General features: G+C 42.1%; 2 protein-coding genes across 2 annotated transcripts in view; both read left to right on the forward strand.

Annotated features, from left to right (window-relative positions):
• The window catches only part of LOC145413852 (carbohydrate sulfotransferase 4-like), a 610328-nt gene that overhangs the window by 278507 nt on the left and 311395 nt on the right, over positions 1 to 20426 (forward strand). The gene's annotated exons all lie outside the window — the stretch shown is intronic.
• Positions 1 to 20426, forward strand: part of Unr (cold shock domain-containing Unr) — a 117391-nt gene that overhangs the window by 62384 nt on the left and 34581 nt on the right. Inside the window, exons 11-12 of the mRNA XM_080283516.1 lie at positions 3947 to 4092; positions 15976 to 16320. Coding sequence (XP_080139642.1) covers positions 3947 to 4092; positions 15976 to 16320 — 491 coding nt within the window. The remainder of the gene's footprint in view (positions 1 to 3946; positions 4093 to 15975; positions 16321 to 20426) is intronic.

Here is a 20426-nt window from a genome sequence, read left to right on the forward strand (position 1 = left end):
GCCCACGCGCACAATCGCACAGCCAGGCACGGGACCTGGAACCCATAGCCCACCAGCCGTGGCCAGTGGCTGTGGCTTCAGGGCATCCTTCCAGGACAGCTGCAGGGACACCCTCCAAGTGCGCCTTGGCACAGTAACTGCCACACTATAATACACCCATTGATAGGACAGCGTCCTAGAGTGCTGCAGTTGACCCCTGCTATTCACGTGGGTTACGTACTGGACCCCCCCACGAGTGGGTGAAATATGCGAATAGTCCATACCATCTGCAAAAATCACTGGTTTCACTGTTTTAACTATTCCCATTTCCAACAGACCTATGAGACCTGTAAATGCATTTTACAGCACGTTATTGCTTACCTAAAAAACAGCACAGAGTGATACACAAGCCTTTCTGGGTACAGTGCACTGTACTCGCCCATGTGATTATGACAACGAGAATTTGCCATGCAGTACGTGATGGACAATGAATGATAAATGTTCTGTACTGCACAGCGGGATGACAGTATTTCTCACTGAAAACATGCAAAAAAATCGCTCATGAACCACTGGGAACAGCTGTTGCTGTGGGAAGAGTAGGAAATATCTTCCTGTGAATTTTTATAATAATTTTCCAGAAAAATCCATGAAAGTATGAACCCGCAAATAGTGGGAGTTGACTCTACTCTCAGGATTGTGCCTCTCTTTGTTGGGCGGAAGTGGCTACCTGGGAACTGCAGTGCTCTGTACCCTCTGTTACAGATCCAAGTGCGAAGCACATGCCACACATCCCATCAGGTGCGCCACTAGGCCTGTCTATCTATCTAGAGTCAGATGCATTAATCTTGTAGGGAGTGGCCACAAACAAATCGTCTCCATGTTGCCCTGTCCCCTGCCATTGTGCTACCCTCCCCTCGACTCGCAACCCCATATCATATCCTGTACCTCTACACCCCTTGATCTCATCCTTGATCTCACCCTCCACCTCACTCACACTTTCTTTGCTAGCCTCACTTGCCATCCTCTCCAAATGACCAAATCACCTCAGTGTATTTCTCTAAATGCTTTGTATCTCTTCCTCATTCACACCACAGTGCTTCACCACTTCCTCTTTTGTCAGCCCCTCTCTCCATGTAACCACATGTTCCTCTCGGATAACTGCTTTCCACTTCCCTCACACATGACTTCTGTCCAGCCATCCAACAAGGTCCAAGCTTTGCTATCATACCTTAGAGTGGGTATCACAGTAATGTCATACAGCAGATTTTTTTTTTTTTTTTTTTTTTTTTTTTACACACGTATTTCCTTATTTCTTATCACAGCTATCAATGAACCAGTAATCTTTCATCCTTGTTGTACCCTTTCAAACTCTTCATCCTCTAAACTTCTGTCCATATTCATCTCATTACCAAAGTACTCGAAAGCACTAGCATTTTTCCATTTCCCTACCATCCAGCCACACGGTTCATTCAGAGACTTTTTTCCTCTTGAAGACCACATCTTTACTCTTCTCTTCATTCACCTATATATTCCATTTCTCACATACTCTCCCAGACTCATTCACCAAGCCTTTCATTTCCCCTGCAACTTGACTTACCAATACAGTATCATCTGCAAACAATGGAACAGGAAGTTTCCAAACACTGTCCTCTTTTATTAGGGCCACTTTAATATCCACTGCCCAGCCTTTTATCTTTTGTATAACTCCATCCATATACAAACTGAACAACCATGGAGACATGACACATCCCTGTTTCAGTCCAACATTCAGAGAGAAAAATTCACTCGGTTCATCATCCACGTGCACTGCAGCCCAAGTGCCCTCATACATATTTTTCACAGCATTCAACAACTTCCCATTTCCTTCATTTTATTTTCCACATTCCTTGTCTATCCACTGTCTTATGTTTTCGTCAGATCCATGAAGGCAGCATACAACTTCATCCCTTCTCTAGAAACTTTTCCGCTCAACACCTTAGGTTGAATATCTGCTCTACACAACCTCCTCCCTTCCTCTTTGTTCTTCTCTGACTAATTCCTATGGTATTTCCCTAATTCTGTCAATAAGTATCCTACCATATGTTTTTCCTTTTACACTAAGAAGACCAATGCCCCACCACTAGGTAGAGGGGGCAAAGTTTTCTTGCTGCATGCCCCTGCCGGCATTAACCCCTTTACATAGAGGGGGTACATTGGAAGGTGTGTAAAGCACATGTTGAGTAGTGTATGAGATAGTTAGAGAAAAGTGTGTGGGAGAGTATGCTGGCCTACTCTCCATGTTAGGGTCACACTGAAAAATTCAGCAAAGGATGATGGTCAGGATATCCTGATGTCTAGTGAAACAGGAGCTCCAGCTTCCCTTGTCACCTGCATTCCCATCCTCTTCGGGAGTCCCACCCTGTTCAACTGGTGCAGCAGCCTACTCCCTACTATTATTGCCAGTGAAATTGATTTGCCAGTTTCATCCAGTTTGCTCAACTAGTTGTATGGAGTAAGTTAGGATATTTTGGGAACACATGCCTGACATATTATGTGTGCTTCGTGTGTTATTGAGAAGGAAAAACAAAATCTTACTAAAGTGGACAAGGGAACCATAGTAGGATAAGGGAGATCTGTAACTTATGTCTTTTTTATCGTCATCATCATCATCATCTGGACCTCCTTTCCCACCCTAGGGCAGGGCGAGGAGTAGCAATGTCCAGACTGCCCAAATTTGCCCAGTCCAATGGGCCACGCTTCCATTCACTCATCATTCAGTCCCCCGGAATCCTGGCTCTATTGGATACGCCAAAAACGTTCACCACGTTCTGTAGCTTCATAAACATATCCAATAGAGTCAGTTTAATTAAATGTACACTGAGTAACCAGCTGATTTGTTTTTTGTAATCCAGCTAGAATATTATCATGATTTATATATATACACCAGAATTCCAGTTGTCTTTCCCTTTATCATTCACTGCATTCAGGCATGAATATATTATCTCACAGTCATGGTGTTAATGGTTCAAGTGTGAAAACTCAGCATTAAATGATAATTCTCTCTCTCTCTCTCTCTCTCTAACAGAAAATGAAATCAGTCTTGTGGCTCAAATGAGTCCTGCTTGGGTTAGCTTTGGTAACTGTAGAATACCATGGCACTTTTTCATTGTGACAGTGACCCTGAAATTTATACCAGGATTTTTTTTTTTTTTTTTTTTTTTTTTTTTTTTTTTTAATAATGCCACTCTGGAGCAAGTGAGGCTGGTCATCCTCACCTTATATGTCCAGATTGGGCCAGGTGTCTGTGCTACTGATGGGGCATAAAAGGATTGGATAATGAATGGATGGATGAAATAAGAAATTAAGAGTGAGAGGAAGTGTTCAAATATTGGTTGATATTATTGTTTATATGATTTCTGATGATACAGTGGTATCATATCCAATTTGCAAATGGATGACCTTATTCGATTCACGAACTGGACAGAGTTGATTTCCCTTTGGCCTACTTCACCCAGCAGTACAACTGGGGACCTGGATATAAATTTGATTTTGTGTGTGTGTGTGTGTGTGTGTGTGTGTGTGTGTGTGTGTGTGTGTGTGTGTGTGTGTGTAAGAAAGAGAGAGAGAGAGAGAGAGAGAGACTTTGGGCATAGGTTTCACAGCCTGTTATCCTGTATACCATACACCTCCACATGCCATCACTTTGGTGCCAACTCCCACTATCCATATTAAATACATGCCAGAGCTGTCTCATATGGGACTTGAGTATATATTGGTATTAGCAGGGATATTTTCATGACATGTTGGCAGGTCTTCTAGTAGATCAGTAAAGTCTGCTTTATGAAATTCAAATCCTTAAACTGTTCCCTGCCCCAGCCATGATTCAAACCTGGGTCCGGTAGGACTGCAGGCCACCTCTCTACCAATTCAGCCACTACTTAATAACGTTTATGCTGTTAGTAGGCATTAATCCCAACCCTTCTTCCAGGTGGAGTTCAACATTTACCAAGTGAAACGTACCAAGGAGCTGATTGCCATGGGGGTGCGTCTTGTACGTAGCAATGCTCGGCAGTCCAATACTCTCATCCCTCTCTCAGGGGTGCCTTCACGTGCCGTCCTAACAAATAGTCCCAGGTCAGTATAGAATTGATATCAGGCCAAAATTTTGACAGCTTAGGAGAGTCTCTAGTACAGTAATTCTTCCATATCTGGCACTTTAATACAGTGAGACCTTGCTTTTACTTACCAGTTTATACCAGACTTTTGTTGTAATGAACTCCTTGACCTTACTTGATAACATATATAAACAAAATATATATATATATATATATATATATATATAAACAACAATCTTCCCAAAGTTTGACGAATATATAGAGCAGAAAAATCAAACCATTTGAAGCAAGCACTAGTAGAGATATGGTTTTCATTGTATTTCACCAGGTGTAAATTTTTTTTTTTAGGAGGAACTGGGAAGACGATATATATATATGTATATATAGATAGATAGATATTATATACTGTATGTATATATATATATATATATATATATATATATATATATGGAGCCTCTATGGTATGGTGGTAAAGTGTACGTTTTCGTACACTGAAGAACGAGGGTTCACGCCCCGCCAGGGTAATAAACTTTGGGAGCGTTCTTCTGGCCACATACTGCTTGGCGGACATCAGGGGTGCTGTGGTTGAACCAGTGTCGCTTACTACAAAGTATGCTTGCACCCAGTCGGCTTGCGCGGGCAAATTACACTCGGTTCACAGACTAAATACACCTCCAAAGCCACTACAACACTACAGTTACACTTACAAGCACTTCTCACCCTACATACAAGCTCTACCAGACAGCCTAAGACACTTGGTAGAGATACATTGGCTGTATCGTCCCCACTTTGGTAGGGATTGGCTGGTCCTGCAGTGGACACTCAAACGGCTGAGATGAGATGAGATATATATATATATATACAGTAATCCCTCTAATATCCGAACGCCCAATATCCGAACATCCCCACTAACCGGACATAATCCTCCTGGGATCCAATATTCCCAAAATGGGCCCAAAACTGCAAAAAATTCGAAATCCCCCTCAAATCCGATTTTTTTCCCACCTGTAATTTGAAATTCCCGCCTGGCGCCAAACAGCTGTTACACCATGGTCCCTTCACCCCTTCCTTCCTCCCCCTCCCCCCTCCCCTGTCAGGTTGCCATTTGGTATTTTTCATTACCAAGTGTGGGCCAATTTGGTAATGAAAAATTCGTTTGGTAATGCATTAGAATAATGCATTACCAAATGGATTTTTCACATGTATGAGGATACACAGGATGGAGATGGTGGATTGTTTGCTCTCTCTGATTAATCTGCTACCCTACATAGTGTGAAAATAATCAACATGGTGTTAGTTATAAGGAGAGTGATTACATGTATTTCCACTTGTATATATAATTAGTGAAGAATATATGCTAGCTTTACGAATTTGGTAATGAAAAGTTATATTTGACAATGAAAGTTGAGGAGATTGGTAATGTGGCTGTTGCGATCTGGCAACTCTGTTACCCCACCAACATCAACAGTCACAGCTTAACTCCGATGGAGAGCAGATACTCATAACAGTGCAAGCCACAGGTGCTTGTTTTTTGTGAATAAACAGTGAATAAACTGCAATACCTTGCCACTAGAACACACAGGAATTTACAGTGTTGTGCAGTGTTAAGAAATTAGAACTTAGAGTGCAGAGGATTAACTGTGGACTGCAAACTGGCGATTCAAACCAGTCCAAGACCAAGGGACTTGTAAGTACCCAGAATGTTTAATATTGTATAAACTCACCTCTAAAACCTCATTTTATGGTTCTTTTGCATTTATATCAGTCTTTTATGTCCCTTATTGGTGTGATTTGGGTCTTAAATAGGTGCTATGCATGTCCAGAGGGAGTTGTATAGGTGTTTTTCAGAGTTAGGGTCCGTAAGTACTAGTCCATAAGCTGGGGCCCAATATCCGGACAGGACCACTATCCGGACCTGCCTATGGCTCTATTGATCCGGATATTGGAGGGGTTACTGTATATATATATATATATATATATACAGTAATCCTTGTACATTCCAGACGCCCACTTTCTGGACACCCCACTTACCAGACATTGTGGGCCTGGACCTTCGGAACCCAAAAATGGCCAAAAAAAAAAAAAAAAAAGAAATCCCCCTCAAATCCGATTTTTTTCCCACCTGTAATTTGAAATTGCCGTGTGGCGCTGAACAGCTGTTACACCATGGACCCTTCACCCCTTCCTTCCTCCCCCCCCCTGCCCCCTCCCCTGTCAGGGTTTGCTTTTGGTATTGTTCATTACCAAATGTGGGCCAATTTGGTAATGAAAAATTCGTTTGGTAATTAATCAGAATAATGCAATACCAAATGGATTTTTCACGTGTGAGGATACACAGGATGGAGATGGTGGGTTGTTTGCTCTCTCTGATTAATCTGCTAGCATATATAGCGTGAAAATAATCAACATGCTGTTAATTATAAGAAGAGTGATTACATGAATTTCCACTTGTATATATAATTAGTGAAGAATAAATGCTAGCTTTACGAATTTGGTAATGAAAAGTTAAATTTGGTAATTAAAATTGAGGAGTTTGGTAATGTGGCCGTTGTGATCTGGCAACTCTGTTACCCCATCATCAACAGTCACAGCCTAACTCCGATTGAGAGCAGATGCTTATCATAATGGAAACTCAGAAAGATGGAAGGGGGTGCAAGGAACAGCGTGGTGGACTGAAGAGGTGAGACATGCTGTGGCACAAAAGAAGAAAGCATACAATGAATGGATGAGAAATAGGGGCGTGGAAGAAGTTGAGAGGCGGAAGAGAGAGTTATATGTAGAAAGGTAAGAGAGAGGTGAAAAGATTAGTAAGAGAGAGTAAGAAGAGAGTGGATGAGGAATTTGGAAGGAATTTGAGTGTAAAGTGGAGGTACTGTAAGAAAATGTTCTGGAAAGAGGTGAAAAGAGTAAGACAGGGTGGAAGTGAAGTTTAGGGGAGTGAAAGATAAAAATGGTAGATTACTAGTGGAGAAGCAAGAAAAAGTGAGCAGATGGAGAGAACACTTTAAGGGATTGTTGAACATAGAGGATGGAAATAATGCGAGTATAAGTGGCTGGGGAATGGCTGGGAGAAGGAGGGAGGTGAGAAGACAGGAAGAAATCAGTAGGATAGAAGTTGTGGAAGCAATGAAGAAAGTTAAATCAGGGAAAGCCCCAGGAATTGATGGAGTGTATGGTGAAATGCTGAAGCATGGGGGAGAGATAGTAGTAGAATGGATGTGGAAGATGTGCAGATTGGCCTGGGAGGAAGGTAGAGTCCCAGAGGATTGGAAGTCAGGTATAATTATTCCCTTGTACAAAGGAAAAGGGGAAAAAGAAGTGTGTGGTAATCATAGGGGCATTTGTCTTCTTAATATAATAGGAAAAGTGTATGGTAGGATACTTATTGACAGGGTTAGAGAAAGAACAGAGAAATTAGTTGGAGAAGAACAGGGAGGATTTAGGAAGGGAAGAGGTTGTGTAGATCAGATATTCATTCTTAGATCTTTAGTGGAAAAGTTTCTAGAGAAGGAAAAGAAGTTGTATGTGGCTTTCATGGATTTGGAGAAAGCATATGACAGGGTGGATAGACAAGGATTGTGGAAAGTGTTAAGAATATATGGAGTAGATGGGAAGTTGTTGAATGCTGTGAAGAGTATGTACGATGGTGCGAAGGCTGCAGTGCGTGTGGATGGTGAACTAAGTGAATTTTTCTCTTTGAAAGTTGGGTTGAAACAGGGATGTGTCATGTCTCCATGGTTGTTCAATCTGTACATGGATGGGGTAATAAAAGAGGTACAAGGTAGGGTAGAGGATGTTGGAGTGGCCCTGGTGAGAGAGGATAGTGTTTGGAAGCTCCCTGTACTGTTGTTTGCAGATGATACTGTGTTGTTGAGTGAAGACGAAGGAGAGCTGCAAGGCTTGGTGGATGAGTTTGGGAGAGTGTGTAAGAAACTGAATCTAAAGGTGAATGTAGGGAAGAGTAAAGTGATGGTCTTTGAGAGAGGTGAAGTCAGTGAATGTACAGCGAGGTTGGATGGTGAGGAATTGGAAAATGTGAGTACGTTTAAGTACTTGGGTAGTGTGATGAGTAAGGATGGAGGTTTGGGGGGTGAAGTGCTTGAAAGGGTACAGCAGGGAAGAAAGGTTGCTGGTTCTTTGAAAGCAGTGGTAAGAAACAGGGAAGTGAGCATGGAAGTGAAAAAGTTACTACATGACAGTATTGTGATACCAACTGTAACGTATGGAAGTGAAGCTTGGACGTTGTTGGAAGGACACAAGTCAAGAGTGAGAGCAGTGGAAATGAGTTATTTAAGAGGAGCCTGTGGAGTCACATGGAGAGACAGGCCGACGAATGAGGATATAAAGGAGCGTTGTGGTGTGGATGTGGATGTGATAGGAAGCGTTATGAGGAACACACTGAGGTGGTTTGGCCATGTGGAGAGGATGGAGGGTGAAAGACTGATGGAGAGAGTGTATGTGAGTGAGGTGGAGGGGGGAAGAGGGAAGGGGAGGCTGAGGATGAGATGGAGGGATGGGGTGGAGAGGTATATGAGAGAGGGGGGTGTGAGTTGGGAGCACGGCAGTGAAATGGCGGGGGACAGGGTGACTTGGAGGCGATTTGTTTGTGGCCACCCCAAACGGGATTGAGGCGTCTGGCAATAGATAGATAGATAGATAGAAATCATAGTATATCACAATGTTTTTTCATGAAATGCCATTCATTAATATGAAATCATGTTTCCCTTGTTCTTCAGGACCAGTTGGATGCATTTTGGTATGGAATCCAGGGTTCTTGCTAACTGCCGATGGTTGCGAGCCATTTGGCTCCTAAGGTTTCAGATTTACGAGCCTACTAAATTATTAGTAGCCAAACTGACTACGAGCCGAAATATTTTACGAGCAGTAAATATATTTATTTACACATTGTGATGATTAGACCCATATAATGAGGTTTTAAACATTGACAATGGCGACAAGGAAATACTTAATAATCGATAATGTGTGTTTTGTTCATTTAAGTGAGATTTATTATGTAGTTTACTCCTCGCCAAAGTGGATGTATTTTCTCCTCACCAAAAGGTGACTTGCACGTAAAATTTGTTCGCCGATAGGAAAAAATATTCGCATTTGCGAGCTGTGGCTCGCCAAACTGAGCCTTGGAATCACTTAGATCTCTAAAGTTTTCTAAGGACATTTCTTTGCACCAAACATTTCTAAGTTCAGTCTTGAGTTTTTTTTTTTTTTTTTTTTTTTTTTTTTTTTTTTTTTTACGGGAGGAAGAAGGAACCGGAGGCTGAGCACACTAAATGTTCCTTCCAAGAAGAAAACAAAAACAATACAAAAGAGAGCCAAATTCAAGGTCCATTCATTTTGAGATGCCTGGACACACTGCATTTGAAAGACTGGAGATCATAGGAAGTAGGAATGCAGACAGAGGGAGACAGTTCCAGAGTTGACCTGTTGCATAAATGAAGGACTGGGAATAGCGGTTAACTCTTGCATTAGAGAGTTGGACAGAAAAGAGATGAGAGTTTGTTGCTAGACGGGTGCTACGCGCCTGTCGTAGAGGTGGAAGGATGCAAGCAGACAGTTCAGAGGAGCAGTGTCATTTGAAGTAGCGATAGAAAAGAGATAAAGAGACAGTGCGGCGAAGAGACAGAGGTTGAAGGGAGCCAGTAAGAGGAGGAGAGTTAATGAGATGAATAGCCTTTGACTCCACCCTATTGAGAAGAGCTGTGTGTGGGGAGCCTCCCCACATATGAGAGTTGTACTCTAAACAGGGGTGAATAAAACCTGTGTATAAAGTCAACAACTGTGCAGGGGTAAAGAAGGCACGGAGTTGGCTTAGCACACCTGATCTTTGGGAAGCAGATTTTACAAGTGATGCAGATTGGGTGTCTTCTCTGGCATGATTTTCTTCATCTTTGCCCAGCAATTTTCTATCGGATTTAGATCCGGACTGTTGCTAGCCCAGTCGAGGACATCAGTCTGATTATCCTGAAGCCATTTTGTCACCTTTCTTGACTTGTGACATGTAGCTGAATCATGCATGAAAAAGTTGCACCCATGAATAGCAAAATAGTTTAACAATTGGTCTTTCAGAACTTGAATGTACCAGCCACCATTCATCATCAAGTTCTTAGGAAGAAAGTAGAGGCCTCCCCTTCCCATTTCAACTGAGAAACACCCCCATACCATTACTGATTGTGGGTGCTTAACAGTCGGCACTGTGTAAGCAGGGTCATATAGACTACGGGAGGCAGGGCGATGAACCTTGGCAAAATTCATGTGGAACACCTGAAATGTGCTTTCATCGGAAAACATAACTTTTCTACACTCATCCGATGTCCAGTGTGCATACTTCATGGGAAACTGAATGCACTGCTTCTTCATGCAGTCATTGAGAAGCGGTTTCTTTTCTGCGGTGCGGCTTGGCAAACCCAGCTCCTTCTGCAGGTGGTGCTGGATAATTCGAATTGAGACCACTTGTAACATCCGGGGATGCATTCTCTTCAATTCTGCCGCTGTCAGTTGAGGATTCTTGATTACTTCCCTCTTCAGAAGCGTATCTATACCTCTGGAAGTTGTCTTCTTCTTTCCACTGCCATGCTTGTGCTCTGGTACTACATCAGGTGGCAGGCCACATATTGCAGCAAGAATCTTCATGATGGTGGACTTTGCGCGTCCAGTACGTTCACAAATTGTGTTGATAGGGACATTATCCTTCTTCCATGCAATGATACGGACCCTCTCATCCCTCGAGCAGTACTTTCCAGGCATGACAACTTGACACTAGGAAAATAACAGGGCAAACAGTAATGCATACGAGAAAAGAGGGAGGTTCAAGCTCAGAGTGACGGGAACATATACTCCCACTCTCGCTTCTGGACAAGCACTGATGTATTGTTCACCACCTCCCGCCAACACCAGAGGAGTTGCCAGTTACCTCTTGCCCAAAAAAATTCACTTGGTAGAGGTGGAAACACAAAGCAAAAGCAGACAGCTCTCCCATAGCAATTCTGTGTGTAGGTCCTAAGTCAATTTGCAGTGGGTGTATATATATATATATATATATGGAGCCTCTGTGGTACAGTGGTAGTGTGTGCATTTTGTACACGGGTGAACCAGGGTTCGCGCCCAGCCAGGGTAATAAACTTTGGTAGTGTTCACCCGGCCACGCACTGCATTGGCGGACACAAGGGGTGTTGTGGTTGAACCAGTGTCGTTTACTATTAAGTATGCTTGCACCCAGCCGACTTGCGCGGGCCAGTTACACTTGGTCCACAGACTACACACACATCCAAAGCCACTTGGTAGAGATACATTGTCTGTATCGTCCCGACTTTGGTCGGGATAGGCCGGTCCTGTAGTGGATACTCAAATGGCTGATATATATTTATATACAGTATATATATATATATATATATATATATATATATATATATATATATTTTCAGTACATCCCCACAGTATGTGAGTTCCGAGTACGCGATCCCCCTTGTACATGAGGACCCTTTTTGTGTGTGTGTGTGTGTGTGTGTGTGTGTGTGTGTGTGTGTGTGAATTGAACTCCTTGTAAGCGAGATGGGCAGCGAAGAGTGGCCCAAATCCGGGGTTACGCCGAGTACGCAACATTGCCCTCCCAAGAAATGATAACGATAGCCTACTCTCCACCCACCTTCAGCCATATTCTTGTTGGTTTAGTTAAGCCATATCCATGTTGATTTACCTAGTAAAGCCATAAATCTTGTTGGTTTACTTCATCTTAGGTAATATGTCTTAGTTTCCCTGTACAGTACAATATTTGTGTCTGAGAAGCGTCTCAAGGGTTGCCCATGAAGGGGGGTGCCGCCCATATGTAATTTTTCCCATCGGTTTATGTATTCACAGTACGCGAATTCCTAGCACGTGACGTCCACTGCCACCCATATAGGCGTGTACAAGGGGGATGTACTGTATATATATATATTACACACTCAATCCTTGAGTAACACCTGGTTGAGTAACACGTTTTTGTTCTACCGCGGTCACCATAATGAGACAAGTCATGGCAACACGCGGGAAAACTCGAGCTCACACAGGAAGTCAGCTGGCCTGGGGACGAAATTTGAAAGTTGCGCGGTATAACGTCACCCTCTAAACTCTGAGTACATTTCCTGGGCACATATTTCCATTCTGTATGGGTATTTATCTCAGTACCACAGCCAGCCACCTCAGCCAAACAGCCTGTGAGATGGGATAGGTTAGGGTAGGTTAGGTTGCTGAAATTTTGCCTGGGAAGCACAGTGAGCATATTTTTGTGAAACCCCTATGGTTAGTTTTGAAACGACTGGGCGAGCGTTGTTCCTGGCTGAGGGTTCCTGGTGGTTGTTATGAATATGCATAAAAAATGGAAATATGCTTCCTGGGCACACTCAAGGCCGAACGGTTTGATGAAATTTATGGGTTTCGCAATTTCAGGGGACAAAATGGGACAATGCATGCTAATCAGAAAAGAAAAGAAAAAATCCATGTGTTCTCATAAGTTAAGAGTTCAGTTCCACATTCTTCGTTTGATTCCATGCTCCCCAACACATTTTGGACCAACTGGGCATATGGTTATCAGTCCTTTCTCATGCCTCACCTAGTTCTTACCCACACTTATCATGGATTTTGCAGTTTTAAGGGATGAAATGGAACGAAAATGTTTGCTAATTAGAGGAAAAGTTACTCTTTCATCCATGTGTTCTCATAAGTCAGCGTTCAGTTCCACATTCTTCGTTCGATTTCGTGCTTCCCAACACATTTCCAACTAACTAAGCATACAGTTATCAATCCTTTCTCGTGCCTCACCTAGTACTACCCCACACTCATTATGGGTTTCGCAGTTTTAGGGGATGAAATGGAACAAAAATGTTTGCTAAAAAGAAAAAAATACTTTCGTCTGTGTGTTCTTGTTAGCGTTCAGTTCCACATTTTTCGTTCAATTTCATGCTTCCCAACACATTTAGGACCGACTGAGCATACGGCTCTCAAGTCCTTTCTCGCGTCTCACAGACTCTACCTCACAGTCATATGGGTCTTGAGTTTTAGGGGACGAAACTGAAGAAAAATGTTAGCTTAATATAAAAAAAAAAAAAAAAAAAAAAAAAAAAAACATCCATGTGCTCCTGTAAGTGAGCATTCAGTTCCACATTCTTCGTTCTTCTTCTTCCTGATAGTCTTGTTTGTCGGATTACTTCTGGGTGGTAAATAAACGTTTCATGCTAAATCTGTTTCCCCCGTTGTTTTAAGCTGTGTTCCGCTGTCAACTTGTTTGACACGGCAGGGTTACGGCGAAATTAGGGCCTGTCCTAACCTAAATGTTTAAACTTGACCTAACCTAGCTTAACTATAGATTATAATTTAACCTAACCTAACCTAGCATCCAGTTGGGAGGTTGGGAGATTAAAACCACCTTTGAGTACATCAAGACAATCATATTATGGCTTAAGGAACGTGATGATAAAAAGTGGAAAATTTTTCAGCAGGAAAAGGTAATTTACCACCCTGAAAATAGTCAGAAAAATACCGAAAACAAACTGGAGGAATATGACCTGAATTGGTAAGGTCCTTCCACTGCATTAAGTAAAGCGTACATTTACCGGAAAAAAAAAAAAAAGCATAGCATAAAGAGAGCATCATCATAACGATATGGAAGGACCGGGAGAAGATAAAGATCGTGCGTAGGAAGTGATGCAAATCTGGCAGCTGTGAAAGTTTATATGTTGTCCTGAAACTGACTGAGCTCTTAGGGCGTTATGTGGAGCGTCAGAGAAAGCAAACTCTCACTTTTACCCCTTCTTACCACCTTACCCCACGTACTTTACCTCCACCTATACGCACCATCAAGTAAAACACTGAAAGAGATATAACTGTTGTAATTAAAAACATCAGTGGTATTAAAAGTAGCATTAACTAAAACAGAAGTTGGACTGGGTTAACGGCACCTCCGCTGGGTACCCTTTTATTGATTTCCTCCCGCCCCCCAACCCCAATGTTGTCAAAGTTTCTCATTCTCATATCATGTGGCCTTTGGGAGAGACGTTAGGCATATAGTAAGACTAAAATTTATGGGTCTGGCTGTTTTAGGGAACGAAATGGAGCAAAAATGTTTGCAAACCAGAAAAAAGGTACTCTTTCATCTATGTGTTCTGAGTTGGCGTTGCGTTTCACATTCTTCGTTCGGTATCGCTCTTCCCACCACATTTTGGACTGATTGAACAGTTTAGCCATATGCTTAGTCTGTCTGAAATGTGTTGGGAAACGCGATATCAAACGAAAAATGTGAAACTGAATGCTAACTCACGAGAGCACACGGATGAAAGTAATTTTTTCTGGTTTGCACAAATTTTCGTTCTATTTCGTCCCCTAAAACTGCCAGACCTGTAAATTTCCATCTAACCATATGGCCTAAGGTCTCTCTTGAAAGCCACATGATATGAGAGAAGGTGAAACTTTGACAACAACATTGGGGTTGGGGGGCGGGAGGAAAATACTGGGGAACTACTTAACAACAAAAGGGTACCCAGTCTAACTTCTGTTTTTGTTAATGCTATTTTTAATATCATTGATGTTTTTAATTACAACAGTTATATCTCTTTCAATGTTTTACCTGATGGTGGATGTAAGTAGGGGTAATTTACATGGAGTTAGGTGGTAAGAAGGGGTAAAAGTGAGAGTTTTGGAAAGTTGCCAGAACACATTGTACCATTATACATGTAAACATATTGTCTGAGTGACGCAGATTTGAGTACCATGGTCCTTGTCCAGTCCCTATTGCCCGCGGTACTCAAGGTTTGAGTGTATATATATAGTATATACAGGTCTCCTTCGTTGTTCAATGTTTCGTTTTACGATATTTCGCATTTACGATCGTTCATTTTTAGTACCAATCGTTTGTTTTATGATTGACCTCCCCCGCATTTACGATTAGTAATGTGGAGAAATCCCCTGCTCACAGGCAGATCATCTGCAAGTCGCGTGGCATACCCACCTTGTGCACACAGTTTCCCGTGCTTCCGCCAACCAAGTATCACTGGTTCCGAGACAATTTGCCGTCATCAATTCGGCATCAGGCAGTTCTCCTTCAAATCATGGACAATTCCCTGTCATTCTGTATATATACTTAGTATTAATTAATCAATACTCTTATAACTATATTTCAGGGGGATCCATCAGAGTCTATGTTCAGTAGTGTAGGCTTTGGATATTATTTATTAATTGCACCTTTAGCCAATAATTAACTTGTTTCTTCCTTGCTGTAGTCGCCTTTGAATTATATTCTAGCGTCACCCATAGCTGTCTTCGTTATTGACGGTGAATTATCTTGTTATTTTTGTGACTGTGAATTATCCCGAAACCGCATCCCTGCCCAGTCTCACCCGCGCGCTGGTTCAGCTTACAAACTCTGTGCGTCTGTGTGCATCAGTGCCCAGGATATTACTACTTTTCCTGTTCTTCATACTGTACTGTATTTCATTTTGTTGTTTATGCTATTTCATGTTATGTTTGGAAATGTACATTCATATGTGATTCAGATGCACTACAGTACATAAAGCATCTTTATTACTGCATTATAGATCACTTGTATGGGTGTTGGGTTTCTTATATACGAGTCCAGGAACGCATCCCTATTTTTCCCATTAAACCTTAAGTTCACTATACGATATTTCGGTACACGTATGCCTTTCTAGGAACGCTACCAATGGTAAAGTGAGGGAGACCTGTATATATGTGTGTGTGTGTGTGTGTGTGTGTGTGTGTGTGCACGTGCTTGTGTGCATATACTGTATATGTATACAGTCCATACACTATATTGTTTCAGAAACTTTTCTTTTTTATTAGAAAAGCATTCTCCAGAAAAAAATTAAAGCTATTTCAATATTAATTTTCTTTACAGCTCTACAAACAACAGTGCTCAAAGCAGCAGCAATAATAGTAATGGCAACATCTTGAACCTGAGCAACAATCACAACAGCAGTAATGGGAATAGCACCAGCAGCAGCAGCAACAGCAGTAGCAGTACTAGTAGCACCAATAGTAACAACAGCAGTAACAACAGTGGTGGCAGCAGCAGCAACAGCATTAGCAGCAGCAACAGCAACAGCAGCAGCAAAATGAATGGCAGTAACTCCAGTCACCGAGCCTCAGCTACTCTACACCAAGGCTTTGTGGCTGCACTGAAAGACACATTTGGCTTCATTGAGACTATTGACCACGACAAGGAGATATTCTTCCACTTCAGGTATTAAGGTTTATAGTGTTCTGTCTATCTATCTATTGCCAGACACCTCAATCCCGTTTGGGGTGGCCACAAACAAATCGCCTCCACGTCGCCCTGTCCCCCGCCATTTCATTGCCCTGCTCCCAACTCTCACCCCCCTCTCCCATATACTTCTCCACCCCATCCCTTCATCTCATCCTTGGCCTCCCTCTCCCTCTTCCCCCCTCCACCTCACTCACATACACTTTCTTCATCAGTCTTTCGCCCTCCATTTCAAGGAAGTTTCATACGTTGAGACAAGTGGATGCATGTGTGGCCTATCTTGCTAACTAGGAAGTCTGATGATTGTTCTCTTCTGTGATTTTCTTTTTCTTGTTCTAGATTCCTTACTGTAGCATCTGGTAGTGCTGATAACTTGACTGTTACACTGCATATGCCTATCAGGACTCATTTATTCCCTGAACTGCTTCTCTTTGGAACTCGTTTCCCCTGATTAGTTTTACCCAAAACTTCAGCCTACAGAAGTCAAGTCCAGCTGTTACAGACTTTTTATGAACAGAGGACACATGCGATCTGGTGTGTGGAATTTTCTTGTACATAATTTGTTTTTCCTTCCTCTTTTCATCATCTGCAAATGTAGGGATGCCATATGGTTTCTACACTGAGTGGCAAGCCATATGGTTTCCTGTACCCAGGAAACCATTTACCGTGCTGGGAGGTAACCTTATTACTGGGGTTTTTGGCTAGGTTAAGTGTCCCTCAGAAAATCCATCCATCCATCATCCAATCCTACATTGCCCCATGAGGAGCGTAGGAGCCCGGGGCTAAGCAGTTGGTAATTCTATCTAAAATCACTTAATCATGGCAAATGTTTTGGAGAGCCTCGGAGAGCCCAATACCTGTCCAGGGCCCCAACCAAATTGGCAGATTCGTACGGCCATGTTTAATGTGAGAGGTATGAATGAGGAAATCAAGAGGGTGGAAGTGGTGAATGTGTTCAAGCATGCGAGATATGCTGTGATGGCATTGGGTAAAACAAAAATGAAAGGGTGTGAACTGGAGGAGTGGGAGGGTGTGAAATGTATAAGATCTGGCATGAATGGGCAAGGGAAATACAAGGAAGGAGTTCCTCTGTTGATAAATGAGGTTTGGCAGAGTGGAATGAGAGATTACGAATGTGTTAGCTTGAGATGTATGTACTGTATGTCAAGTTCAAGTTCGAGAAGGTGAATGTGACTGTGATAGTAGCGTATGCACCGTGTGATGACGGGAGTGAGAGAAAGAAAGACATGTTTTGGGATGAGCTGAATGGAGCAGTGGGAGAAATACCCTGGAGCTGTAAAGTGATCGTAATGGGTGATATGAATGGAAGAATAGGCACTGGTCCTGAGGATGACATAATGGGTTGTAATGGAGTACCAGGACAAAATGATAATGGGAAGCAACTGAAGGATGTGTGTCAGGAAGGGAGGTTGTGCATTTGTTACTCTTATTTCAAACATAAAGATGCACATAGATATACGTGGTATAGAGGGAATGGGGATCGTGTTGAAAAGAGCCTGATTGATTACGTGCTCTAGAGAGGTCGATGCTGGGAATGGTTGCTAATACGAGGACCGTGAGAGGATGACGTGGAGGTCTGTCAGATCATTTGATTGTGGTATGCAAGATCAAGCTGAGAGGAGTGAGGTGGACCAGGAGAGAGAGGAGCAGTCAAGGAGAAAGACTGAAAGTCAAGAAACTAAGGATCAAAAAAATGGCAGATGAATATGGGACCAGAGTAGGGGAGGAGTTAGAATCAGTGAACTGGAATTAAATGGATCTGGACAGCCTGTCGAATGCTTATAGGGATTGCTTAGTTAGGAATGCTAAAGCGGTGTGTGGTGTGGCAAGAGTAACAACAAAGAAGAAAGATACAGCTTGGTGGGATGAAGAGGTTAAGAGAGCAGAGGAGAAAAAGAGGAAGAAGTGGCGTGAGCAGTTACAGGACAGGGGTTCAGTTGAAAGAAGAACTGAATATATTGAGAGCAAGAAGCAGGTAAAGAGACTAGTGGAGAGGAAAAAGAAGGTGTTAAATGATGATCTAGGAAGAAAAATGAATGCAAAATTACTCTGAAAATAGGAAATTATTCTGGAAAGAGGTGCAGAAGTGTAGAAGTGACACAGTGGATGGAAATGTGAAAGGATGTAAGTGGTAGATTATTAACCCATGGGGATGAAGTAAGGACCAGATGGAAAGAATATTTTGACAGCCTGATGAATGGGAAAATAGAGAGGGAAAAGCCATTGTAAACATGATTGGTTATGGGGGTGTGCAGAGAAGGAATGCAGTGTCAGGAAATATGACACTCTCACAGATGAAGAATGCTGTGAAGTGGCTGAAAAATGGGAAAGCAGCTGGGGTTGATGAAGTGTATCAAAGATGATTAAGGCTAGTGGGGAGAGCAGAGTGAAGTGCTTGTTGGAGATATGTTATGTAAGAAGGCATAGATGAGTGAAACTGTGCCAGCAGAGTGGAAAAATGCTGTGATTGTACCCCTGTACAGAAATGAAAATGAGTGAAATGAATGCAAGAATTATCGTGGCATAAGTTTATTGAGTGTGGTAGGGAAGGTATATGGAAGAATTATTATAAAGTAAGAGAGTTACCAGAAGCCTTAGTGAGTGATGAACAGGGTGGCTTTAGGAGTGATAGAGGATGTGTGGATCAGATGTTAGCAGTAAGGCAGATAATGGAGAAGGACAATAAGGTGTTTATGGCATGCATGTGAAAAAAGCATATGGCAAAGTAGACAGAGAAGGATTGTGGAAGGTTTTGTGCATGTACTGTGTTGATGATAAGCTGCTAGGTGCCGTCAAGAGTTTATATGATGGTAGTGAAGCATGTGTAAGGGTAAATGGGCATCTAAGTGTGAGCATGCGACAAGGTTGTGTAATGTCCCCATGGATGGGGTGATGGGAGAAGTAAAAACACAAGTAATGGAGAGAGGGATGGTATTGGTAATGAATGGTGTTGGATGGAATATCTCAAATTCGTTGTATGCTGATGATGCTGTACTACAGTCAAGCCTCGGTAACTCAGACTAATTGGGGGGAACTCGGTCCGAGTTATGGAATTGTCCTATCTGCACAGGTTTGTATTCTAAATGTGCATAAATCATCACATTTTCATACTTACAAGTATTTGGACATACCAGAGTACAATATATTAAAACTATGACATCTCTTAACATTACAGTAACCCCCCCAAATTAGCGAGGGTTACTTTCCAAACCCCCTCGCCAATTCTTGATGCCTTCCTGAACATGACATTTACCAGTAATTGTGTAGCCTGTGATCCACTGTTATTGTATTGCATTATCCATAAATAAATGTTTCTTGTTAAATCTGTTTCCCCATTGTTTTTAGCTGTTTGGCTGTGACAACTCGTTTGATTCGTCAGTGTAATGGTAGAAGGGACTGTCCTAAGTGTTTAACTAAACCTAACCTAAGGTAGCTTAACTGTACCTAATAATTTAGCCAAACCTAACCTAACCTACAGTTCGGAAATTGAAGTCAGTATATAATGTGGGAGGTTTCGTAAAAAAATACTGTATATTTATGTATTAATTTTTTTCACAGTTTTTGACATACCTTGTGTTTATGCAAGTTTTGAGTTATTTTTGTTGTCTGGTTGGTTTAGTTTGTGTCCAGAGAGAGGCAAGAGATGGTATTTTTAGACTGTTACCAGATAAGGGTTCACCTTTGTTTGTACAGGCTGAACCTCAATGGCTCGCTTAGAGGTGGCCATCGTCGCCCACCAGCCTGTATACTGTACATATAATTTGATTTGCAAGTAACCACCAGAGTCTGGGAAAGGCTGCAATAATTAAGTTATGTATATTTTTAAATTATATACATTATGCTGAAGAGTTATTGATAAAAATGAAAAGAAATTGGATCTCTATTAAAAATTAATTGTAGCTGCTAACAGGTCTTCTACCATCGATAGTAAACATTTAGTCCAAGTCAGGCCATTTGTGGGACGTTGCCAGTGCATGCTGCTTGTGTCACTTATGTGTGCATGCTATCAGTTTTCTGTCAGACTCACAGGTTTGTCCCTGTCTACCTTGACAGAAGACTACAGT

This window comes from Coenobita brevimanus, chromosome 97 (genome assembly GCF_032717465.1).
Source record: "Coenobita brevimanus isolate Jiangsu-jjx chromosome 97, ASM3271746v2, whole genome shotgun sequence".
NCBI lineage: Eukaryota > Metazoa > Arthropoda > Malacostraca > Decapoda > Coenobitidae > Coenobita > Coenobita brevimanus.